The following is a 25,745-nucleotide window of genomic DNA, read 5'->3' on the forward strand; positions in this document are numbered from 1 at the left end:
TGGCACGTGACAGGTGAGAAGGTGTGGGGCGGGCAGGCCACCTGGCCGCGTGCAGGGGAGGGTTCTGGTCTCAGTGCCCCAGCCCGTCACTCCCTGCTGGCACAGACAGGCCCCTCCCTCCCTGAGTCTCAGCGCTCCCCTCTCTGAAACGAGGGACAGATGCGTCCACTTTCAGAGATGCTGTGTGCACCCATGTGTAAGGCCGCCTGGCCCGCACCCCAGACAATCGCCGAGGCCTTCCTCACGGGGCGGTGGCACGCGGCGTGGGACAGACTTGGAACTCGGGACATCCTAAAATGCAGGCCAGGGATAGACGTCCAGCGGGGAGGCCGGCCTTGGGGTCGGGAAGCTTCGGACCTGCCGCAGGCGGGAATCCCGGCGGGGAGGCGGAGCGGTGACCCTGGGCTCCCCCTCACCTTGCAGGCAGTGCACGTGCTGGTCACAGTTGTCCTGGTCGTAACAGTTCGCATCGTCCTTGTCACAGTTCACCAGCAAGATGGCTCCATAGCCACTGGGCCCCCAGACCCACTGCCGCTGTCCATAGCAAAGCATAGCTGGTGATGGGGCTCAGACCGGACCTGAGCCCCCGCCCCGCAACTCCTAACCCCACCTCTTCCTCTTCACCCTCCCTGTGAGGGTAGGTCCACTCTCACTGAAGCGCTTCCTGCACCTGATGTGGCAATGGCTCCCTACTGCCCACAGCCCCAAGTCCAAACCACGCAGTGGTCTTTCATGGCCAACTGTGATGTGTCCCCAGCCAACGTCCCCTTCCTCAACAGGCAACCTCCTGATTACAGATCCATTCCTGGCTCCAGGCCTTGGCTCCCACTATTCCCTCCACCTGGAATGCCCTCCCTCTTGCATTGCTTTAGAGCCTAGCTCACATGGGCTTCCTTGCTGATACGGCCCACCTGGGCCTCCTGCTTTGACCTCCCAAGGCATTGAGTGCCACCACAGTCCAGCCCCAAGTCCTTGAACAGTTTCATTCTTGGCAGAGTTCCCTTCTCACCTAGATCAGAAGGCTGGCACGCCATGGCCCGTGGGTCCCAGCTGGCCCACTGCCTGTTTTTGTAAATAAAGCTTTATTGGAACAGTCACATCCGTTTGTTCGATGTTAACCATAGCTCTTTGACACTACAATGACAGAATCGAATAGTTGCAACAGAGACCCTTTGCAATGCCTAAAATAGTTAGTATCTCATGTTGCAGAAAAAGTTTGCTGACCCCTGACCTGGATTGAAATTCCCAAAGGACTTTTTGCCACAAAGCGAGGCCCAGCCCAGGCCTGGGCATCTGTATAACTTGATAATTCTCGGTAACGTTTTTGTTCTCCTGGTAAAAGAAAATCCCCAGTCATGCCTGGCTCCCATTTGGCTCCCGTGACCTCAGCAGCAGCAGGGAGGCAAGGGGGATACCTGTCATGACCTCGCCCCTCTTAACCCAACCTAGGTCAACTCCAAACTCCAGGCCCCTTTCTGGGCCCAGATCGAGATGCCCTACCTTGTCCACGAAGCTCCTGTTCTGTCTGCCCTCGCAGTTCAGGTCACAATCCAGAGCGATGTCTGCAAGGGGAGGGCGGAGATTAAGTTACTAAGGGGTGCCCAGGAGTCCAGCACAGGTCTGTGGCCTCTGTTTCTCAGCCTCAATCTCAGGACCCATCTGGAACTGGGCAAAGAAAGTCATTTCTAAGAAGACAGTGTCCAGAGGTAGAAGCATCTGAAGCCCCTTTCCTTGAGCTGGGGAATGAGGCCTTGGGAAAGAAGGAGGGTAAGAGGAAAGGGCCAGGTCAAAGGCTGCCCCCCTCCAGGAAGCCTTCCCCGACTCCTCCCTCTTCTGCATCCATACAGCCCTCACTGTCTGGGGCCCACCCTATACTGAGCCCAGGTTCTCCTGGACATTCTTGGTCTCTGTGAAGCTGGGGATGGGGCAGTGAGCCTGGTCGTTGGTGTTAGACGATGAAGATGTGAATCCGGGCTCTGGCACCTACTGGCTCTGTGGCCTCTCTGAACCTCAGCTTTATCCTATACTCCCCAGTCCCAGCCCCCATCCCACATTCTCAGTGTTTCTCCCTAGAAAGCAGGGAGATCTTACAGCACAAATGGAGCATTCGAAGGAGAGAAAGAGAGAGAAGGAAAACTCGAAACGATTTTTAAATATGCAAAAAGATACCCACTCACCATGCAACAGGTGGGTGAATCTCATAAACATAGTGGAGGCGAAAGAAGCCCAACCCCAAAGAATATGTTCAATATGGTTCCATCCACGGAAAACTCAAAGATGCAAAAATAGACTATATTCCTTATATATGCATATCCAAGTGAGAAAACCATAAAGAAAAACATGGAAATACTTATCACAAGATAGTGGTTAGCTCCAAGGGAAGGAGGGAGTTATAATCAGATTTGGGGACTTTGGGGTGCCGGTCATGTTCTAGTTCTTGACCAGGGTGATGGTTGTTCAAGTGTTTGCTCTGTAATTATTAGCCAGCTACACGCGTGCACATGCATCCACACCCCCCCCACACACACACCGAGCTTTATGCACTTTTGTGTGTGTATATTTTCCAGGGGATAAGGGTGTGGGTTTGGGGAGGGAGAGGCAGGGAGATACCCAACCTCAGTCCTAACTAAAGGAAGGCAAACTAAAGCCAAACAGGGTAACTAACTTCTCAGCCCGGGCAAAATGGAAAAGGCTGACGATGCAGTGTTGGCGAAGGCAATCTCACATGCTGTTGGCAGCTGTGTGAGGTGAGATGGTCTGTTTGGAGAGCAGCTTGGCAGCCTCTACCAAAATTGACAAGCCCTAGTCCCAGCGTAAACCCCCCAAATTTACAAGGCACATTCTGCTCCTAACAGCACCTCCTGCAGACAGAGCATTTTCAACTTTCCTGCAAAGTGCTCTGCAGGGACTTGGACCCACGCCAACTCCCACCCACCGTCAAGGAGCTCCCTGGTTCCATATCCTTGGCAACACTGAGTTAAGCATCTTTCCATCTGGGTTCTGATCACTGAGGCTTTCTCTTCTGCGAATTGCTTGTTCATATTTTTTTTGCCTGTTTCCATTAGGTTGTCTTTCTTTTTCTTAGGGATTGGAGTTCTCCGTAATCTATATGCACTGAATCAGCCATATGCTTTGCAAATTTCTTCTCTTGGTCCAGAGTTTGATTTCTTTTTCTTTTTTTCTTTTTTTTTTTAAGTAAGTTTAAGCCCAATGTGGGGCTTGAACTCATGACCCCAAGATCAAGAGTCTCATTCTCTACGGACTGAGCCAGCCAGGCGCCACCATAGTTTGACTTTTTACTTGTCCTCTGTTATATACAAGTTTTCAATTTTAATAGAGTCTAATGTATCAGTCTTTTCCCTTATGGTCTGTGCCTTTGTTTTGTCTTGTTAAAAAAACACCTTGCCTACCCTGAGGTTGGAAAGATACTCTCTTCTAAAAGCTTTACAATTTTGATTTTCATTTTAGGATTTTCATTCCATCTGAAATTTATTTTTGAGTATGGTGTGAAGTAGGGCTTCATGTCCATTTTATTCACATGTGATCACCATCTGAACACGGCTCTGTGTCCAAGTGCTCCTCTGTCCCACTGGTTTCCATTTAACCCCGCATCAATTTCATACCGCCTCAAGTACTATGGCTTGAACAAAGTCCTGATATCTGGTACCATGAATACCTCCACCTTGTTCTTTCTCAAAAACGTCTTGGCCACTCTTGCCCTTTGCTCGTTCCTATGCCTTTTAGGATCAGCTCTATGAAGATCTATAAAAAAGTCATGTTGGAATTTGGGGCCACCTGGTTGGCTCAGTTGGTTAAGCGTCCAACTTTGGCTCAGGTCATGATCTCAGGGTTCGTGGGTTTGAGCCCCACGTCGGGCTCTGTGCTGACAGCTCAGAGCCTGGAGCCTGCTTCCGATTCTGTGTCTCCCCCTCTCTCTGCCCTTTCCCTGCTCATTCTCTCTCTCTCTCTCTCTCAGAAATAAACATTAAAAAAAAAGTCATGTTGGAATTTTAATGGGCACCTAATTGAGTTTAGATTGTTTGATACTGTTCCAGAGCTCTTACATCTGTTCTAATGTTTTGTTTGTTACACTCTTCTTTCCCCTCTCTTTTTGTTTCAGTTTAAGTAATTTTTGTCGCCCTATCTTCAAGTTCACTGATTCTCTCTTCGGCTGTGTCAGGTCTACCAACGAACTCACCAAAAACAATTTTTTAATCTCTGTTACCATGATTTTTAGTTCTAGCATTTCCATTTGACTCCTTTTTATAGTTTTTCTCTCTCTGTTGAAATTCCCCATCTATTCATTCGTGTTACTCATCTTTGCCTCTAGAGCCTTTAATGCATTCATCAAAATGAGTTCTCTTGTATGGAATTTATATATATCAATCTGTGGATAATCAGCACAAAAAAATTTAAGGTGGAAAAAGCAAAGTCCAGTTCCATATCCACAGTACGCCTCCCTTTGCTTACAAAAGGGGGAATATACAGATATGTGTGCGTCCACTTGTATGAGCACAGCAGATCTCTGGAAGGATGCTAGGCTTGGGAATTAGAAGCCTTAGGTTGGAGGGAAGGAGGTTTACTTTTCAATATATACTCTTTTGTACCATTTGAGTGTTCTAAATGTAACTGTCGTATTTTAATTTTTATTTATTTTTTTAACGTTTTTATTTATTTTTTGAGACAGAGAGAGACAGAGCATGAACGGGGAAGGGTCAGAGAGAGGGAGACATAGAATCTGAAACAGCCTCCAGGCGCTGAGCCGTCAACACAGAGCCCGACGCGGGGCTCGAACTCACGGACCGCGAGATCATGACCTGAGCTGAAGTCGGCCGCTCAACCGACTGAGCCACCCAGGCGCCCCTTAATTTTTAAAAGAAAATGAGCTCATTTTTATAAAAAGACTCTCGCTCAATGTCATTCCCAACCATTCTCACTCTTGGCCGAGGCCCCAGCATGGCCCCCAACTTACCAACACAGGTGAGGTAGAGCACCGCATAGGCCAGGGGAAGGGGTTCGTGGCTGGAGTGGTAGGAAATCTGAACCTGTAGAGAAATGGGCCTGGAGTCAAGCCAGCTGAAGCCAACAGCCCCACCCCAAAGGACAGGTCTTAGGGAACCTAGCAAAGAAGAGAGGGAGTCTCAGGAACCTCTGTGCCCTGAAGTTGCGTTCACCAACCCAGCTCTTCCTTTAGCCTTCTCTGTGCCATTTATTCTTCCATGCCTTGGTTGGCCCATCTGTAAAATGGGAACCATCTGTGAGGGAGTCCCTGGAGACCTGGGTCCCGGTGCTACCAATGACTACCGTGTGATTTTCGGCAGGCCCCTCCTCCCCTTTGGATCTATGTCCTGCCATGTGCAAAATGAGGAGGTCTGACTGGGCAGGGTTTATGGATCCTCTCTTATCTGTGGGATTCAGACAGCCTTGGACTTGAGCCCAGCCCCTCTGGGTTCTGTGACCTTGGCCAAGGCCTTTCACCTTCCTGAGCTGTCTCGTTTCTTCATCTGCAGAACAGCGGCCATACGGGTCCCTACCACAGACGATCGTAGTGCCGCTTAGAAACAATACACGTACAAGACTCGCCCCGTAGGTAGTGCCCAAGAAATGCCAGCTATTGTTAATAGCGGGCAGGCGGCATTGTGTGAGATGGTGCGGGGCTCTGGGCTCAGATTCTGAAGCACCACTTGTGAGTATCCCCGGAAGAGTCACTTGTCCTCAGGCCTCAACGTCCCCTGCTGTCAAGTGGGGATAATGATAGTTCCCACCCCAGAGGGTTGATTGCAGGGTGTGACCATCAAGGAAGGAAGGCGTGTGATGTGCTCAGCAGCAACCTTGCCTGCAGCAAGGGCCCAGTAGCTAAAAGGCCAGGCTGACAATGGCTGAGGATAACACAATTCAAGGCCCATGGATCAAAGCCCCTTCCACCCACAGCCCTCCACTTGCACGTTCCCTCCTGATATGGGTCCCTCAGCTCAGCCAGAAGGCTCAGCATCTTACAGAAGCCATTCACTCCTCAGTGCTGGGAGCCCCTAAATCCTGCAATTCCTGACCCCATGTGTCAAGCCAGAGCAACGATGCTGGCCTCAGCCATACAATTACCCGGCTCCAGGCCAAAGGTGCGGGAAGGGGAAGGACAGGACGCTCCGACCCTCCTCGATCCCTCTTGGCCTTTGCATCTACACAGCCCCCCAGCTCAGCCCCTCTTAGGCGCCCTCTCAGGCTGGCTGGTCCTCTGGCCCTGCCCCAGGGCCTCTGTCCTGACCCTCACCAACTCTGCTCCTCACTAGATCAGGCGCCTTCAGGTAAGCCGCGCCTCGTTCTCAGTTTCCTCGTCTGCAAAATGAGTTCCTTGAGTCTTGCCCACCAGCGTCACAGTGCTCAGCGGAGAGGCTTGTCTCCGATACACAAATGGGAAAAGACGTGGGGGTGATGAAGGGAAATTTCTGGCAGGTCTGTGTCGAATACTCGCTCTCTCACTGATGGGCTATGTGGCCTGGACAGAGGTACTCTGAACCTTGGAGGCCCCACCTGTGAAATGGGGATCAGACCCCGCCTCTCTGAGCTGTCGTGAGGGCTGGAGGAGGTCATGGTGCCCAGTATGTGGCGTATGGTCAATGGTCTTAAAAGGATCCTTTCCTGAAACACTGCTCCTGACGTGGGGTGGGAACCTGCCACTCCCACGCCACAAGACCTGTCTCTCGTCACCCCTTTATGGGGGCATCAGCTGTGCCAAGCTCAAGGGCCACCCCATTTCTCCCATCTCTTATTCATTTTTTTTAAGTTTATTTATTTTAGAGAGAGAGTGAGAGCGAGGGGAGGAGGGACACAGAGAGAGAGAATCCTAAGCAGGCTCCCCACTGCTAGTCGGGAGCCCGAAGTAGGGCTCGGACTCACAAATCGGGAGATCGTGACCTGAGCCGAAATCAAGAGTCAGACGCTTAACCAACTGAGCCTCCCAGGCGTTCCTCTCCCATCTTGTAAATGCCCCCTGCCCCAGCCAGAGCACTGCCTACAGTCAGGGCTTGTTGAACTCGCCGTTGGTGGCTAAGAGCCGAGAGGAGTCGAAGGGAGGTGACGTGTCTCTGAGAAAGGGAACGGAGTCAGAAAAAGAATGGATTAGGAAAGATGAGGCACCCTGGAGAAGGGGGTCTCCCCAGGCGCCAGCATCCTCCTCCCATCTCTGCTCTCTCTCCTTCATCCAGAGTGACAGAGATCACCTACTCAGCCCTCAGCCTGCAGGTAGGGAAACTGAGGCCCGACCCAGAAAAGCTGGGACATCTCCCTTCACAGGGGTCTCGGGAAACAAGAAAGGAAACCAACGTTGGCTCGTGTTCTGCCCCAGACCAACACCAGGAAGAAGGTGCGGTGATCATTCCCATTTTACAGATGGGGAAACCGAGGCCCAGAGGGCTGATGTGACTTGCCAGGAGACACATAGCTTATGTCTGTAAGTCGCAGAGCTGCCTGGTTCCAGGGCCGGGTGCTTACCCATCGTGCTACCCCGGCATCTGGGTAAGCAGAGGGTGCTGGCCCTTGTGGAGCTAGCTCAGCGCCCCACCCCCACCCCAGACCAGGGGACCTGCTCACATGACTGTCATTGAGGTCATTGCTGGGCGAGTTCATGACCACGATGATCTCCAACCCCGTATCAAAGTGCCACCGTCTGGCGTCTGCACGCTCCCGGCCCCTCTCCACACTAGGAGAGATGTAGACGTCCACACCGGGGGTCCCGTAGACCTCGAACATCTCTGTGCCCTCAGGTACCGACCTGGGAAAGACAAGAAGCCATGGGAAGGGCCAGAGGGGGCAATACTCGCTCAGATGCTTGAGCTTTGGAGCAAACTCTTGCTTCCTCCGGGAAGCCTTCCCTGACCACCCCAGGCCTCACATCCCCACAGCAAGTTCCTGGGAGTGAAGCCTGGACCCCACACAAGTGCATACACTTTCCCACATTCTGTGTTTATGAACACTTCTCTCGGGAGCTTCTTTGCCTCCCAACAAAACTGCAAGCTCTTTGCAAGTTAGGACCAGTTGAATGCTCTATAATTCCCCGGTGCGGAGCTGGGCACAGGGAGCTCAGCGGACACCAGCCTGCAAACGGACCCCCTGCAATTCTGAGACCGTGGCTTTTAAGAAGATTAGTCTCCCTCCCCTCAGTCCCATTGCAGCCCTCTTTAGCAGGCAGGAAGATGCCCCTGGGCTCTTCTCCAGGGAAGGGCATCCAATTTTGTGCAGTGCCCGCTGCGTGCAGAACCTTGTTTCCTAGCTCCTTGTATTCTTACAAGTCCGCCAAGTGAGCGGGTGGTATCATCTCTACTGGAAAGGTGAGAAAGCGAGGCTCAGAGAGATCAAGCCCAAGGTCGCACAGCAGCAAACGGCACGGGCAGCTTTGCACTCAGGGCTCCGACACAGAGCCCGAGTTCTTCCACGGCTCGGCAGGGTCACCGGGAAAACTTGGCCAGATCCGGTCAAGCAGGAGGGTCAAAAAGCCTATGTCGTCCGGCCCTGGGACGTGTTTCCCCCACTCCAGCTAGTCTGACGGTCCTGTTCGAAATCATCCGTTCACCTTCTTACTGTCTATGGGGGGGGGTCTGGGGGCGCCCACTGTGCTCCAAAGCATTGCCAGTCTGTGGCGGGTACATTCACTACCCTCCCCACCGTCCCGGAACCTTCGATCCCGCCAAGGAGTTAAGGACAGCACTGCCCAGGGCAGCCAGAGGGGGCTCAGGCTCATGAAGTCATTGGTCAGTAGGATCCCAGGTAGGGAGAGGCCACTGTGAGCCAGAGGGAACAGAGTGCTTCCTGGAGGAAGCAGCACATGGGGGCACTGGGGGATAGCAGTAGCTGACCCTTGTTGAGCTCTTGCTATACAGCCGGCCCTGCGGAAGGTTCTTACGTGCATGACATCACGCAATCCTCTCAATAAACCCAGGAGACTGAGTACTATCACTGTCTCCCATTTGACAGATGGGGAAACTGAGGCTAAGTAACCTGTCCCAGGTCATGGAGCTAGTAAATGGCCGGACTGGGGTCCCAGCCCAGGCCTTCCGGCTCCTGAGCGCATATCCTCACCTACCACCTCCCCAGGAGTAACGTCAATAATCGTAGCCCCAGAGGCTGCACGGTTGCCAAGGCAGGTCTCGGCTAGGCTTTTCCAAACAGGATTTGAATCGCCACCGTGGCCCTGGGAGGAGGGGATGATTACTCTCACGTACATGTGAGGGAACGGAGGCTCAGGATGGGCAAGAGACTTCCCCAAGGTTGCACAGCTGGCCGTTCAACTCCAGGCCCTTTCCTTGCCCCACTCCGCTTGGAGGAGAGCAGACCTGCCTCAAGGCGCCCTCTTTGCTCCTCTACCGGCAGGAGCCGGCTACTTCCCAAGGTGGCTTTTTGAGAAAAAGAGAAACAAGGCGAGCCCAAGCTCTTCTTCATCAGGCGGGTCCAGTGCATGACCCTGCCAGGCGTCCTCACCAGCCGACACACCCGCTTCTCCTCCCAGGCAGGGCAGCTACGTTGAGCAAATAAAAATAGAGAACACCCAGGTGGACTGGAATTTCAGATGAGCAACAAATAATTGTTTTAGTATGAGGATGGCCCGTGCGATATTTGGGACATGCTAAAAAAAATATATTAACTGCTTATCTGGGTTTCAAACTTAACTAGGCATCCTGGGTTTTATCTGACAACCATAGTTCCAAAGCCTGTAATTTCTGGGGCTGGTGGTGCCCTCTGCCCTGTGATGCCCCCGGGTGTGTGGGCCAGCCCATCATGGGACATAGAGAAGCTGGACAGAGAGGCACAGGGACACAGAGACAGAGAGAGACAAAGAGATATGGAAAAACCCAGAAAAACGGAGAGCCACCAGGAGACACATGGAGACAGACCGGGTGTGAAGGGACTCGGCCACCCCAGGATGTACCCTGAGCCCCACAGCTCGCGGCGCCTCGCCTCCAGCTCCCCGGGAGGCCCGTAAACTCTTTATGGAAATTCTCCTACCCGTCAGCTGCTGTTTGGACCCCAGGGGCCCACGAGCTGGAGCTGAGCACCTTTGATGGTCCTTCTGGTGTGGAACCCCACCCAGCTCCCCGGCCCCAGGCCCTGGGCTTGGGGTGTCTCAGCCCAGCCCCCTTGCACCTCCCTGGGTGGGGCACCAGGGGATCCCTGATGAAGATCCCTTCTGGCCCAGGGGGAAGACGCTGGGAGCTCAGCGGTGCCAGGACCAGAGTCAAGAGTCAGGTCCTAGACCGGGCTGGGTCGCGTGTAAGCCAAGTGACTCTGAACAAATCACCTCGCCTCCCTACAAAGTGGGATAATGACACCGACTTGGTTGACCTTATGGGCAATTGCAAAGCTCAGACACGATAATGGGAAGGGCTTGGAAAACCGCCCACCCAGGATGGGGGAAGGGGTTCTTAAAGTAAATTAGGAAGCAGGAAATGGGCAAATGGAGGCAGTTTGAGAGGGTGGGCTGGGGGTGGGGGGTGGTTCTGGGGACAGCTTCCTAGAGGGAGGCAGGGGAACCAAAGACAAGGAGGAGACGTGTCTGAGGGGAAGGCATGTTCCCAGTGGAGCCTTAGGAGGTCAAGGGTAAGTGCGGGCTGTGAAGAGCTCCTTTCATTTCATTCCTTTGTAACGAGGATCCAGCGAAGGTTCTTGGTCAGGAGAGACTAAGCCTGCAGTTGCTGAACGTTCAAATCCCAGCCCCACTACTCGCCAGGTGTGTGACCGCGAGGGAGAGGCTCGGCCTCCCCCTGCCTCAGCGTCTCCATCTATAAAGCGGAGAAGATGAAAGGAGTCAGTGCGCATCCACGATCAGCGAAAGTTGGGGGCGCCTGACCAATGCCTCACTTCACTCCGGAGAAACTGAGGCCCAAGAGAGAAGGGACTAGAAGGTAGGGCTCCAGACTCCTGGTCCAGTGCTCAGGCCCCATCAGGGAAGCTGTTAGGACGATCAAGGGGTGGCTGCTGGGAGAAGAGCCTGCATCAGACATGGGAGGGTCTGAATTTCCCATCGCACGGAGGACAGGAGGAGAAGCCAGAGGCTCACCCGGACGGAGTTCTTCCTCCGGTCGGGCCCCCTGCGCTGCCAGCACGCTGCTCTAGACAGTGCCCCAGCCCAGCCCTGGGGGCTTCGGGCTCGCCCCCGCCGAGGCCGTCCATGCCCAGAACATTCCAAGGCCTTTCCTCGCACACGGCGGTCCCGGCCAGCCCGAGGGCCCAACGACTGTGCCCGCACTGCCAGCCTGGGAGGTGGCGAATGGTGGGTAAAACGTTGTAGGGTGACCCGGGACCGGGGTGCTTCCTGGGGCGCGGGACTTCCAGTGCTAAAATCTAGAAGGTTTGGGGCAAACCGGGACAGTTGGTCAGCCTCACGGTGGCCAACCTCAGACCCACCCGTTGGAAATGCAGATTCTAGAACCAGATATGCTGTAGGCAGGGCCCTGGAACCTGAGCTTTAAGCCATGCCAATGCCCAGTGACGTCTGAGAACCACGGCTAAGGGTGGGCTGTGTCCCCACGCGTCGTGGGAATCACAGCGCGAGCCCACCCCCTCCTGGGAGTCAAGTCAGGTCTCCCTTGAGGCTCTGTGTCACCCCTTCAATGCTGAGGACACGGATGGTGACAGAGGCAGTCCCCACAGGCACACAACATCGGTATTATTATCCCCACTTTACAGATGAGGAAACAGGCTCAGAGATGACAGGTGATCTGCCCAACGTCACACAGCTGGCAGGTGACAGAGCCAGGACTCACATCCGACTCTGCCACCCCCCCCCCCTCCACCGCTCCCCTGCAAACCCAAGCCCATCCTCTCCTTTCATGGGCCCAGGAGCCTTGGCCTCTGCAAAAACAAAACCAGACATTGCAGAGCCGAGAAACGGATGGGAGAGGTCTTTGGGGCTGGAAACAGGTGGACAAGATGACCGCCACGGTCCCCACCGACACGGCCCATGGGGGCAGAGGAGACCAAGGTTCGGACGGCTCAGACTCTGGTGGCGGCACCAGCTGCCTCGCCCTGCTCAGCGGGGTCTCCAGATCCCACCTCCGTCGGCCTCGCCACCACCAGGGTCAAGAAGACCACCTCCCCTCCTTAGTCCCAAGTCTGTGCCGCCCCTGGGGAATGGCGGCCACATGAACCCTCTTCCCGAAGCCCAGATGGTTAAGAGAGTCGATGATGCACCAGCCTCCCGGGACCCGGCTCTTCCCCGGGCAGGTCGGTGCGCTCACCTAACACGAGCCAGTCGAAGGAGGAGAGCCGCTTTGTCAAACCAGGGTGGGGGGGGCGCTCAGATGCCTCCACGAGGAGAGCTCGAAACCCACTGATCTGTGCCAGCCTCTTCGGGGCACATGTGGGGAAACTGAGGCCCAGGAAGGAGCAGAAAGTTGCTCAAGGTGACTTCGCAAAGAGCGGCAGAGCTGGGACGAAAACTCGGGGTACCTGGCCCCCGGGTGCCCTTTGCCTTTTCACTCCATTGAACTGCCTCTGCTGAGCCAGAGGTGACACGAGTTGTTGGCTGGTCCAACCAGGGCAGCGGTTTGCCACCCTGGCTGCACATTTATCCCCAGGGCACGACTCACCACACCCATGTGTCAGTCTTCCTTCCCTTTCCCCACTGCCCTCCCCCCGTCCCTGTGCCATGAAACCCTGCTCGGGAAAGCAAAGCCCCTTTATCAAGTCTGGGCCACCTCCAACTCAATGGAAGGCAAGAAGACAGAGTTTTGTCCATTGCCACAGACAGAGTGCCCCAATGAGTCTTGCCTGTGTTCATCCTTCAAGGCTCTGGTTGGGACCCTTCCTCCGGGAAGCCTGCCCTGACCACTCAGTTTATGTTCATTCCTCTTGTCTCATCTCCCAGTTTGGTTCAGAGGTGGCTCCCTTGTCTATGGCAGGTCTGGGGACACTTGAGGCGGTCCAAAGGGCCAGGACAGAGCCTCAAAATGATGATGGTGATAGCGGTGGCAGTGACCATGAATGAGTGTCCCCCACATGCCAGGCATCCCCAACATGCTCTACACACACGATCTCATCCCATCTCCCCACTCCCTTGAAGTGAAGGCCTAAGTGTTTGGGTTGCATCCTGGCTCGGCCGCTCCTCACAGGCTGTGTGACACGGGGCAAGTTACTTGACCTCTCTGTGCCTCCGTTTCCTCATCTCTGAAATGGGGATGATGATAGAGCATCCACCTGGCAGAATCGTGAGAATGTTACTATATATAAAGCACTTGGGGCAGTGGCTGCTATGGAACAGTTTGTAAGGATCATCACCGATAACATTGTCTCCGTCCTCCGGAGGAGGATACAGAGAGGTTAAGTGATGCTCCCCAAGTCAGACAGCTGCTAGGTCCCAGAGCCAGGGCTGAGCCAGCACACCCACCGCCCCTTCCCTGGTTGGCCCACAGTGCGGGCACCCAGGAGGGCTGAGTCACAACATCTCCAAGCCGGAAGGGACGTAGAGCTAAGCTGGTCCTGCTCCCCCTGCGAGACAGGAATCCGTCCGGGAGCAGTCCAGCCTCTGCAAGAACTCTGAAGGGACAGATTCTCAGACAGCGGGGACCGTGCCTCCTTGCTCAGTATTGTGTCCCCGTGCCCGGCCCACACCAGACGCCAAAGGAGTACTCGATGAATGTGTGAGCGAGTGAACTGACAGCTCTCCGCCTGTCCCCCAAGGTGGCCCAGGCATAGAGGCCCAAGAATCCTTCCTTTGAGGGTGCCCGAGGCTCTGCCTCGCACCCTGGGGCCGTCCCCCCCCCCCACAGCCTCCTCTCCGAACCCCAACACGGCCCGTCCATTCACAGAACCCCAAGACACTGCTGCCTTTGCCTCCTGGCCCTGATTCGTCCCCCCTCCTCGAAGGAGGCCCTGCAGGGGAGGAGCCAGCCCTGGCCTTCCCGGAGCAGGTCAAACCGGGGGCACATCTGCCCGATGGGCATGAGGCTGCCAACACAGGTGAGTCACCCCCATGGGCACACAGCGCTGGAGGAGGGGGTGGCGCCAGGCAGCGTGGACGCCCATCCTCCCATGTCACTCCTGACACGGCCCCTGTGGCTGTCCCTCCTCCAAATCCCCTTCCTAATTCTCACCCTCCACCCACACTCAACCAGGCTTCAGCTCCCGGTACCTAGCTGTGCTGGGCCTGCTCCGGACTTGGTTCCCTCCCCTAACCAGCCCCTCACCCCTTTACATCTAATGTCCTGGGACCGCCCCCGTCTCTGCTTTCAACTAAGTCCGCTCCAATTCATACAGTCTTGTTCTGGGATACTGGTCCTCAACTGGGATCGGTTCCCCCCCCCCCACACACACACACACACCGGGCATGTTTGGCAACGCCTGGAGACATTTTTGGCCATCGCAAGTCAAGGTGTGCTTCGGCTCGACGGCTCACAGGGCAGGGTGGGAGACCTGAGACAAGGGAACAGTGACACGCTTCTGCCTCCTCCCCTCCCAGCCCCCTGACTACCTGTGTCCCCAGCTCAGCCTTGGAGCTGGGACCCCTGGAGACTCCCCAAAAGGCTAAGTAGCCAGCTCCCTGGGGGTTCCCAGAACGCAGCTCCTGAAACCCTGCCCAAACTCTCCTTTTCTGCCTGAGAGAGAGAGAGAGAGAGAAGGTGGGGCCTCACCTCCAGCCACTGGCTCTAAGGACACGGCCATGGCACACAGTAGGAGCCTAACGTGTGGGCTCTGAATGGCTGGAGGAAACCAGATCCTTCCTCTCCAAGTGGCAGACAGCTAAAAGCATAAGACACTTGACCATGAAGGAGGGAGGGGAGGGGGTGTTAAATCCTGGCGTTGACGCTTAGTAACTGTTTGACTTGAGCAAATGGCTCGCCCTCCCTGTGTCATAGTTTCCCCATCTGTCAAATGAGAAGCTAGTAACAAACGTAGCTCATGGGGTGTCATGAAGGCTAGATTCGAGCGTTAAAGTTCGAGAAGATTGCCAAGCTTAAAACAGTGCTCGGCACATAGGAAATGCTACGTAAGCATAAATGATTTCTTAAAAAATGACACTCGCTGTTTGCAGAGCTCCCAGGCTGGGGACCAGGACAAGGGGAACACACCTCTTCCTATTTGTATGTATCCAGCCTGCAGGGTCCTCCAACATGCCCAGCACCCTCAAAGGCCCTTGGACCAGAGCTCAAACACTGCAAACCTCTCTGTCCCCCATGCAGTCTCCCACACTCAACTCCCCTGGCTTGGGGGAGGGAAGCCGAGCCAGGCCTGAGCCCCGAGGAAACCCTGCACAGCGCACCAGACGAGCCCAAGGGGCTCAGCACCAAGGGCCTGCAGACCCCCAGCTCTCCGGCTCTTACCCATAAATGTCCACGAGGGTCTCCACGCCAGCCACACACACGGCGCTGGTGGGATGCTCCAGGGACACACGCACAATCCTCTTCATTGACATGCTGGCCTTGGACCCGCACTTGAGCCACCAAAGCCAATACTGCCTCCCAGAGCCCTTGGCGTGTGGTTTAAAAGACCTTGGCCCCGCCTCTCCAGCCCGGGGTGCTAGCTCATTGGCTCCAGTCCTGGAAGCCCAGCCCCTTCCCAGAGCTAGGAGCACAGGATTGGCCAGGAGGAAGCCATCGTTTGCATATGAACCTGTTGCTCCGCCCCCAGCACGGAGGCAGTTAGTTTCTCTAAGGGAGCCTGTCCCAACAGGCACCTGGCGGGGCACCGGGGCACTGGGGGGGGGGTGGGGAAGGCAGAGAGGTGGAGTATTGACCTGGGCCTCTTTCTCGACTTTCCACGCTCTTCCTCCTCACCCCCTTTCCTGCCTTTTCCGAGATGAGACGGTTTAGAGGGGAGCTTCTCTACCCTGCTGGAGGAGCTGGTGCAAACGCAGATTCCCAGGCCCCGCCTCCAGGTCTGACGCCGCAGGTTAGGGGTGCGGCCTGACAACTGGATTTTTTGTATAAACACCCCCAGAGCATTTTGAGAAACTGAGAAACACCGGCTTTTTTCTTACGAGCACGGAGTGTATTAGCAGGACTGGATTTCAGCCCTACGTAAACCACACATCCTTGCTGTGTGGCTGCGGACAAGTCACTTCATTGCTCTGTGCCTCACTTGTTGCTTCTGAAAATGGCTCTTGCGAGGCTTAAATGGACGACGTGGGTAGAGGTCTAGAGTGGAGCTTGGCGTTATTCTATTACCGGCGTTGTCATTATTTTCACATGCCAAACACTTGTGGAAGGGGTGGGTGGTGAGGGTTAAATCCCTCTCTGGCCAGGAAGAGCTTAGAATGTGGGCGTAGGAAGGCTCATTTGTCAGGTGGGGAAACTGAGGCCAGAAGGGGCATTCGGCCACCTGAAACAGCCGGAGCAAGGGCTCTGGGGAGAGGAGCCTTGGGTTCGGATCCAGACTCCGCCATGCACCGGCTCTGTGGCCTGGGGGGTGGGGGGAGGGTTACGTTCCCTCTTAAGCCTTGGTTTCCTCATCTGTAGAGAATGAGGCTGATCACTAGCCTGCTAGAGATAATGGCGGGGACACACCCTGCCCGGCCAGGCTCCAAAGGTGCTGAATAGAAACTTCCTCCCTTCTCTCTGGACATGCTGCCAGTCTGAGACAGGGCGGGGACCAGGACCTGCTCCCCAGGGTCCCCAGTGGGTGCAGTCCTAGCAGTTCACGGATCTCAGCGGGACTCTAAGCCTGGTACTCTTTTACCCAAGAGTCTGGGAAGGACGTTCTCAAGGAAAGCTGTTGGGCTGCTGGCTTCAGTCACCGCTTTACTTTTTCGGCTACAAAATGGCTTGCTGGCCAACTCACCTCTGGGTAAGAGTCAGGGCTCAGGAGGAAGCCCCAGTCTTCCTACCTGCTTATGAACCTAGTTGGGAAATAGATCCAGAAAGTGGAGGCTTCCCCCTGGCCACTGGACCACTGTGCTGGGGGCCGGACCAGCCTCTGGCTCGGGGCCCTGTCTCTCCCTTTGGAAATAGACCCGTGCCTTCACCTCCCCCCAGTTAATACCAGCGCTTAGAAACACATCTGGCATTCGTTCAGACTAAAGTGTCATCTTTTTGCCTGAGTCCACAACAAAAGGCAAAAGAAAGTGACTGAGTGAGTGAGTGAGCGAGCGACTGGCAAAGGGTGCAATCGAGGCAGGAGCCAGCGTGTAGGATGCGAGGGATAATACTTTCAGGCCCCTGAGAGCAGACCGCCGGGTAGCTTGGTAACTTTGGAGGCAGGAATGAAAGGCAATCATAGTGGCCTTTGGCCCTGGACACAGGTCCCACTGGAGAATCTCCCACCTCTGCCAGTAGGGCCCAGCACACCTGTCCTCTGAGGGCTGGAAGAGATAGCCCAAGGAAGGGAGAAGAGGTGACGAGGTAGGACCCGCCCCTCGCCTGATGCCCATCTCAGCGGGGCAGTTGGCCTCAGAGCCACGGGCCTGTGCCAGCCATCCTGCTGAATCAGCCCGCCTGGCCGGCACTGGCCCCGGGGGTTGTCCGAGCCAGCAGAAGCTAAGCCAAGGAGCTGGCGGCTTGGTTGGGGGGGGGGGGTAGAACTAGGATAGGGCTCAGCCACTTGAAGAAACGCACGTTGACATTTTTATTAATCAGGTAGGAGGCGATCCATCACCCGGAACATTCTCAGACGGGACATCGGGCTCTCCGACAGCTCCAGAAGCAATTCCAGGGCTTCCCACGCTCAGCGCAGGTCCAGAAGGCTTGCTCCCCACCCTCCCCATCTCTCTGCAACCTCCCTCCACCCACAGCCTTTCCCTGGGGAACCCCAACCCTGGCCGCACGCCCGTGGGCCCCGAAGGGCCTCCTTGCCGTCTTGGCTCGGGCTGGGCTGTGGGTCATGGTTACGAGCAGAAGGTGCAAAGGTTAGACCAGGAGTTGGCACGTGGGGTCCCACAGAGTCTTCCGGAAGGGGAAGAACCCGGGTATACCCTCCGCCCCCTGCCAGCCACCTGAAACCGAGCAGCTCTGTCTTATCCATCTCACGCGTCGGGTGTCCACGGCAGCCTGGCCAAGTGTTCCGTGGCTAACAGAGTTTGACCGTGGCGGGCTGGCTCAGTCTCGGCCTTCCCAGGGGCCACTGAAAATCTAGAAGGCGGAGGCCCAGGGCTGATAGCCACCGCAATGGCCCCAGGGGCAATGGCGGGGAGAGGGCAGGCTGGCCACCTCGCGCCCCTGTGTGCCTGGGACAGGGGTCACCTCTCACCCGGCACTGGCCAAGCCCGGGCACGTCCCCGTGACCCCACCTGGGGCCAGGCTGTTAACGTCCCCTCACCCCCATGGCAGCTCTGTGCCCTGTATGGGAGGGGACACAGGCCTGCCGTGGGGGTTTCCTCACAGGCGAAACCCAGGCTACGGGCAGGGTCTCCGGGTTGCTGAGAGCAACTGGGCGAGCCTTCCCTCCCACGGCCTGCAGGGCGAAGGGGAATAATTAAAGACTATTAAAGAAAATTAAACCCCACCCTCCGAGATAACCTAATGGCTTCCCCCCCCACCCACCCTCTTCTAACATCTGGGCTCCTATCCCCTGTGACATCTGGAACGGCCAGCCCCCTTCACATCCAGAGTCCAGAATCGGAAGCGGGGAGACCTAAGACACAGAGGCCAGGCCCCGCCGTTTGTCCTCATGCCTCGGCCCCCTTTACCATCCTGGCCTCCCGCCTGCCAGCCTTCCTCGCGTGTGCCCTCCTGAGGCCTCTCTCTGGCCTCTCAGCGTTTCGGGGCGGAAGCAGCCAGCACTCGTAATTAAAGGCCTTCTCAACAGGTAACAAGCACCCTTCTGAGGACGGAGTCAGGTATTAAAGGGTTTTTGTTGCCTTTTCTTTTTAAAGCAGGCCCCCAGATGCTAGGTTTTCCCGTCCTTATTTGCCTCTATAAATATGGCTGAGGGGTGCTGGGAGGTCACATCTTGAGGGTCCCCTGCAGGAGAGGACAGCTGGTTGGGAAAAGAGGCTGCCTCGCCTCCCTGCGCCTGCCCTTACAAGAACCACAGACGGCCTGGACCCAGGCCCCTGCCTCTGAGCCCAGGCCCCATGGATGCCGTTCCGGTGCAGACCCGCGAGCGGAATATGAGAACAGAGGGAGAGCGACTCAAAGTCGGGCACAGCCGCGGCCACACGCGGCTGCCCTTGAACGTGCTGAGGCCGTTGCTCTTTTCCAGAACCTCTGGGAGTGGCGGATCGGGAAGAGGGAGGGAGGAATGAGGACGGTCCCTCTCGGGCTGTGCAGGCCACTCCAGAGGTGAGGGTGTGGGCGTCCGTCGCTGCGTCCCGGGGCCTGCGGTGGCCAGCACGTTCGCAGGCACTCGAGGAGAAGCGCCCGAGGCTCCCCCACGAGGACGGGGGCCGGGTGGAAGTTCCTCGCCCCCTTCCCTGGTGGGGCTCCCTGGCAGGTGGGCAGAGAGGACGGCGGGTGGAGGGGGGCTCAGGGCACCATGTGCCACCACTTGAAGGAGAAGGGCTGCCGGCGCACGTTGGTGCCACAGTGGATCTCCCCCAGCAGCTCGTGGTAGGACAAATAGTCGTCGATGAAGATGCAGCGAAGGCCTAGAGGCTCCAGCAGGGACCGCACCTTCTCCTCCAGGCAGCAGCGGCCGTCGATGATGGGCCCGAAGGGCTTGGGGATGCCCAGGTGCTTGCCTAAGACCACCATGTTGACCTGTAGACGAGAGAAGGCAAGAGGGAGACAAGAGGGGACCCATCCCCAGGTCCGACCCACCCTCCCCAGCATGCCCGGGCCACCAGGACTGGCGCTGCCTCAAAACTAGGGTCCATGTAGAGAAGAAATGGATTCACGGTTGGAAGAGAGGATTCATACCAGGTAGGGCTGCCAGTAACATGCATGGTAACTCTGTACGAATGAAAGTCACCCCTTCCTCCCACGCTGTCTTCCATCCATCAGAAAGTTGTCGGGACAATTCAGGGCAAGATTTTACCTTCCTCTGCCAGAAACCTTGTACAACAGCTATCTACAAGGTCGACGGTGTGAATGTCTTTCTAGGTTTGGTGCACTTGTACAGTGCACAGCCTGCTTCACTCTCCCCGGAAGCCCTGATCATCGTTACGGTTTACCGAACATCTCCTGTGCGCCAGATACGGCATCACTATGCCTCACAGCCTCCCTGCGAGTCGGTGGCAGGGAAAGGTTAAGTGACATAATCCAGGCCACACAATCAGAGAATGGGGAGACTGAACTTTGACGTGGGGCCAACTCACGCCCAAACCCATGCTCTTCATATGCTGCCGGAGTGTGGCACGGTGGCTGCCTGGGGAGCTGAGGAGTTGGGACAAGGGGCTGGGAGCCCTTGGGGGCGCGTGTGTCTCCAGTGGCACGTCTGCTTCCCCGGCTGGGGGGCCCTAACACTGGGGAAGGGACGTCTCCCCGGGGCAGGGTATGGAAGTGTCTTAGAGAAAACCTCGGCCCCAGATGGGTGGCCAGAGGAGCTGTCCTTGGTGTTCAAAGGGGATACGCTGAACCTGCTGTCTGGAGGGGAGGGCTGGGTCATCTCAGCATGGGGTGGCCTGCCCTGGGCTCTGTGCCCTCATGCTCTCCATGCTCTGGCCCCTCGCCCTCCAGACTGCCCTGCAGGGCCATCCACAGCTGGGATCAACATGACCCTGGAGGGTCCTCTGGGGTCAGTCCCATGGCCTCTGCCCTGAGCTACCCAGTTGCCCCTAAGGGGCCAGAACGTGCTGGGTAGTAGTGGGACAAAGGGCAGGGAGGGGAGCCAGGTCTGTTTCTTCCCACATGAGGACTCAGGAGCCTGGAGGCCACTCACTTGCTGGATGACCTCAGGGGAGTCAACCACTCTCCTCTGAGGGCCCGTTTCTTCATCTGACAAACGGACTAACTGAGTTCCCTGTGGGCTCTTCCAGTGAGGACATACCGGGCTCCTTCAGCAGGGTCTGGGTGGGAGCTGAGAGATTCCCACAGAGGGGGCCTTCCAGCCGGTGTGGGCAAGGCCACCGCCCAGAGAGGGCCGGCCAAGGTCATGGGCTCTGGCCAGAACAAGAGCCAGGCCGCCCCCTCAGCGCCCCCCTGTCCAATGGGGCAGCCACTGGCCACACGTGGCTGTCGAAATTTAAATTAAACAGAAGTATAAAGTTCATCCTTCGGCCACACTAGCCACATGTGAAGACCCCCATCGCCACATGTGGCTTGGTGGCTCCCCTGTCCCATCGTGCAGACGGAGAACGTCTCCATCGTCCGAGAAAGTTCTCACAGGCAGCACCGCCTTGGAGGGTCAGTTCTCAACCAGGGCGATCCGGGCCCCAGGGCATTTCGGTTGTCACAGTGAGAGGAGAGCGGCTGACACCCAGCGGGTAGTGGACAGGGATGCCACCGTCATCCTGCGATGCACAGGACGGGGCCCCCACGACAAAGGAGTCAGAGCCCAGACATCAGTAGAGCCGAGGTCCTGCCTCTGCCAAGACCCCGCAGCGAGGAGTCAGGAGTGCGGGGTCCCGGCAGGGAAACCCTGCCCTGTCACCGTGCCTCCAATCAGGACCTCGGGACCCACTCCCAACCCTTCGCTTGGCCGGTGTCGGTGACGGGGGGGGGGTGGTGGGGGGACTCCAGTTACAGGCCCCAGGCTGAAGAGGGAGGGTCTCCCATCCTGGGGAACCAAGCCACGAGGGGCCAACAGCCTGACATCCCTTCCCAAAGGCGTTAATGGTCGTGCAGCCGATAGCATCACGTGGCCCCTCCCAGAGGCCACACGGGTGACATCACAGCTGTGCATCGGCTGTCAGCTGCCTGACTTAATGACAGCCAGGGAGGCAGCCACCGTGGGCCCGCCTGCCCGCCTCAGGAGCCGCGCCGGGGAGCAGCTGGTGGGGTGCGGAGCAGAGCAGGCGGCTGCCCCCCCCCCCCGGAGTGAGAGCTGGAAACACTGAAACCAAAACAGGCTTCCTGTCTCGACTTGGGAGGCAAACAAAAAGCCCTCAGTGGTGGGGGCCGGCATCCCCGGCCTCCACCCACTGATGCCAGTAGCCACCTCCCTCCTTGTGGCAAGAAAAACAAAACAAGCAAGAAAACCTGGAAGGCAAAATCGCCCCAGTGGAGACCCCCCCCCCCGGCAGAGATGTCCTGTACCTTCACAAAAAGCAAACACACACCGGGGCACCTGGGTGGCTCAGTTAAGCATCCAAGTCTCGATTTCGACCCAGGTCGTGATCTCACGGTTCGTGAGCTTGAGCCCTGCGTCGTGCCCTGTGCCGTGTCAGCAAGAAGCCTGCTTGGAATTCTCCCTCTCTCTCTCTCTCTCTCTGCCCGTCCCCTGCTTGTGCTTGCTCTCCCAATCTCCCTCTCAAACTAAATAAACTTAAAAAAAAAGGAAACACACACCTAGAGATCCGCCAGGCCCGCCCCGGTCTCTGTGCTTGTCTCTGCCCTCGGACAGGAAGCGCTTCTCCTCTGGAACCCCAAGGGACACCCCTGCGGACCCTGCCAGGGGGCCCCGGGGACAGGAAGTGCCCCGTCCTGCTTCTGCGCTCTCACCATGTCAGGGAAGAAGGCTTCCGCATGGGAGCCCTTCAGGAAGAAGAGCTGGGGGATGTCCACGATGTCCCGCTCGGTCAGGCCCAGCTCCCGCTTCAGCACCTCCCGGTTCCAGTCGATGCATTTCTGGGGGGGCAGGAGGAGAGGCAGCGGGCGCGCCCAGTGAGCCAGGGAGGCTCTCACGCTCGCTGAACGCCGGCTGTGTGCTGGGCCCCGTGCAGAGCCCTCTCGCCCTCGTGCTCCTCAGGTCCTCCAACAGCTGGGTGCCACCGCCCACCCGCAGATGGGGAAACTGAGGCTCCGGTGACCTGCCCGAGGGCACAGAGCTAGGAAGCTGCACAGCTGGGATTTGGACCCAGGCAGCTTCCGGTTCCAAAAGTGTTTGTGGCCGCCCCCCCCCCCCCCCCAGCCACAGCGCGGCTCACACGTCTGTTCATCTCAGCCGTCTTGGAGAAGGTGCCAGGCTCCACGCAGGAGACATGAGGGGCCTCTGCGCTGGGCCCTGCACCCCGCCCGTGGCGGGCGTCAGCCCTGCCCCTTCCGGAGACCTCCTCCCACCCGGTCTCCTCCTTGCCAGATCCCCTTGACTCCCACCCACCCCACCCTTCACCCCCACGGGGCCCCAATTTCTCATCTCACTCAGCTTCTCCGGAAACTCATCATTTCCCCCGGACCAGAGCTGGATCTCCCCTCATCAGACCAGGAGCTCCCTGGGGGCTCCTTTGTGCCTCCTCCATCAGACTGTGCGTTCACGGCCGAGGCCTGGGGCTGAGCCCCGTACTCCCACTCCACCCCAGAGAGTCCTGGGGCTGCTTCCCCTGGGAGGACGGGGACCCCCCCCCCAAGAGCAAGCAGCATGGCCATATATCCTCACCTGTGTGTAGAGGCTGTCCCTCCTGAGGCGACTGTCGGCCAGCATCTCATTAATGCTTCTGTTCACTTGGTGTCTTAACCCTGTGAGAGAAGAAAGACAGTATGAGGGCTCAGGAAGGACCGCCCAGGGCCGCCTCAGGGCCAGGGGGCTGAAGGATAGAGAAAGCTGGAGACCCAAGACCCTGCTGGGCCCAGGGTCTGGCTGCCGGTACGGCCAGGAATTCCTGGTGATGGAGCCCAGACTCTTCGGGAAGGAACTCCCGACTCGCGGCCTAATGACCACGGTACAGCTGCCATTACTGAGCACCCACCATGCTCTGGGCACCCTCCTAAATTATCGTTCATCTTTAAAACAACGCCAGGTGGGGTAATTATCACCCCCCCCCCATTCAGAGAAGAGGAAACTGAGGCACTGAGAGGTTTAGAACGCGACCCTGATCTCCCAGCCATGAGTAGCGAGATCAAGATTTGAATGCAGGTCTTGAAGCTCTGCCACGTCCCTTCCAGTGCTCCAGTTCTCAGATGAGAACACTGAGGTCCGTGGTGGGGAAGGCGGAGGTGCTCAGGGGGGCCAGCCAGGTCCTGGGAAGGTCTGGCAAGCCCCAGAGGCAGGTCCCCAGAGGGGCCCCGACCACCCACCTGGCTTCTCCCCCCTGCCACTCTCGAGCCCCCGGCCCTGCCGCATCCTGGTGACAGCCCTGGGCACGCCACCCCTCTCTGAGCCTCTGGGGAAAGGGGTTAGGGGGCGGGGGCGAGATCCCTCAGGGTGCGCACTGTTCCCAGTTGTCTTCCTCTCCTGGGGTGTGGCCAGGAGCCGCCCGCTCTTCCTGAGAATGTCACCTTCTGTGGGCGCCTGGGGCCATCCACCGGCCTCTTGGCCTCCCGGCCTTGGCCCAGTAAAGGGACAGCGCTCAACCTTAGCTCCCAGGTGAGGGTGTTGGGAGAATTAGTGATGGCCGGTGCCCGTAAACAGAGCGCAGCCACGAAAGGCATGAGAGGTGCTCAGGGCTGGCAGTCAGCGGGCAGAGGCCCCACGCACGGGGTGACTGGGTCATTGGCACTCACCGTCAAACTGGGCCGCCTCCCCGTACCCCTCCTCTTTCTTCTGTTGGAACAGTTTGAGGCAAGCGACAGGGCTTGCCAGAAGCAGCCGGAAGCCCTGGCACAGAGGAAGGGAGAATGGCTCGGTGGACGGGTTCTCCCCGAGATGCAGGAGACCCCAAACTCGGGAGGAGGCCAGACCACGCAGGCGGCTCCCCTCTCCCGCTCAGTCCCACCCGCCAGCCACAAAGCACCCCTGGGCAGCATCCCCTAATCCCCCAAGCTGGTTCACACTCCTGGGGCCTTTGTCCAAGATAATCTCTTTGCCTGGATGCCCTTCCTCACTTGCCTTCCGGGGAACTCGGTCACTGGTCACTGGGAGGCCGCCCCTCCCGGGCTGCGTGCTCTCTGAGGGCTGGGCCCCTCTCTGTAAAGTGGCGGCAGCCGAGGGGTCCCAAGCCCTCTGTCTGGGTCCGGGTCTTACCCTACCAGTAGCTGCCCTTCCGAGCCTCAGTTTTCCCATCTATAAAATGGGGTCAGCGAGAAGCGTACCCGCCTCACGGAAGTGTCGGGAGATCAAATGAGTTAAAACACACGCACATCACAGATGCCGAATGTTACCAATTACTATCCGTGTCATTCCTGGGTCTAGGCTGAGAGGTTTGGATCAGAGCAAACGCCCAGCAAGTGTGAGGATGGGTGTATGACCAGGGGGGCCGACGAGTACCCTCCCGAGCTGAGCTCTGACCTCCTCCAGGAAGCCCCCTCTGATTAACACCGCCTGGTTCCCCGGGTGCCCGGACTCTGAGCTGACCACGGACACGGGCGGGGAGCTGATTTCAAGTGGCTTTGCCCTATCCCATCCCATCAGGTCGGGGAGGAGCAGAGGGGGCTCAGAGAGAAGGGACGCACCTTTTGGTCAGAGGTGGGCACAAAGCTCAGGAATTCGTCCACGTGGCCCACGGAGAGCCAATCGGAATAGAGCTCCACGGGCGCCTGCACCTGCTGGGCCTGGAGGAAGTCCCGCACCACCTTGGCCATTCGCCTCCCACCGGACCTGGCCCAGGAGGGAGACAGCAGGGTCACCAGTGCCTGCTGACTGCTGGCTCCCTGCAGGCCCCTCCTGAGCATCCCACCTCTGTGCAAGCCTCACGACAACCCTCTGAACGGGTCATCTTTGGGCCCCGGCCCCCAGGTGCTCCCAGGAACTCACTGTCCCTCCGGACCATCATTCCAGAGAGTTCATTCCCTCCTTACACCAAGGCTGGGAAGGCCCTGCCCGCTCCTGCCCACTAAAATGAGTCAAATGAGAGAGCTCCGCTTGTCAAAGACCCTCACCTCCCATCCCGGGACTCAGAGACATTGACTCTT

At 57.4% G+C, this 25,745-nt stretch overlaps 2 protein-coding genes across 3 annotated transcripts in view; both read right to left on the minus strand.

The window, feature by feature from the left end:
• The window catches only part of PADI3 (peptidyl arginine deiminase 3), a 31,353-nt gene extending 15,946 nt beyond the window's left edge, over positions 1-15,407 (minus strand). The window contains exons 1-5 of one of the 2 annotated variants that reach the window (XM_047082806.1): positions 15,309-15,407; positions 7,588-7,768; positions 4,973-5,045; positions 1,501-1,562; positions 417-534 (exon numbers count right to left, since the gene is read on the minus strand). In XM_047082806.1, the coding sequence (XP_046938762.1) occupies positions 417-534; positions 1,501-1,562; positions 4,973-5,045; positions 7,588-7,768; positions 15,309-15,400 (526 nt within the window). In that variant the 5' untranslated portion in view covers positions 15,401-15,407. Of the gene's footprint in view, positions 1-416; positions 535-1,500; positions 1,563-4,972; positions 5,046-7,587; positions 7,769-9,215; positions 10,082-15,308 lie in introns of those variants that run through there. The other variant, XM_047082807.1, reaches the window with a different exon arrangement.
• Positions 15,408-19,203: 3,796 nt separating this feature from the next.
• Positions 19,204-25,745, minus strand: part of PADI1 (peptidyl arginine deiminase 1) — a 37,561-nt gene continuing 31,019 nt past the window's right edge. The window contains exons 12-16 of the mRNA XM_047082808.1: positions 25,287-25,431; positions 24,399-24,492; positions 23,335-23,414; positions 22,461-22,586; positions 19,204-19,619 (exon numbers count right to left, since the gene is read on the minus strand). Of these exons, the coding sequence (XP_046938764.1) occupies positions 19,386-19,619; positions 22,461-22,586; positions 23,335-23,414; positions 24,399-24,492; positions 25,287-25,431 (679 nt within the window). The 3' untranslated portion in view covers positions 19,204-19,385. The remainder of the gene's footprint in view (positions 19,620-22,460; positions 22,587-23,334; positions 23,415-24,398; positions 24,493-25,286; positions 25,432-25,745) is intronic.

Source organism: Lynx rufus, unplaced genomic scaffold (assembly GCF_022079265.1).
Source record: "Lynx rufus isolate CCGP_SWC_20201006 ecotype Redwood Valley unplaced genomic scaffold, mLynRuf1.p SCAF_2, whole genome shotgun sequence".
In the NCBI taxonomy this organism is placed as follows: domain Eukaryota; kingdom Metazoa; phylum Chordata; class Mammalia; order Carnivora; family Felidae; genus Lynx; species Lynx rufus.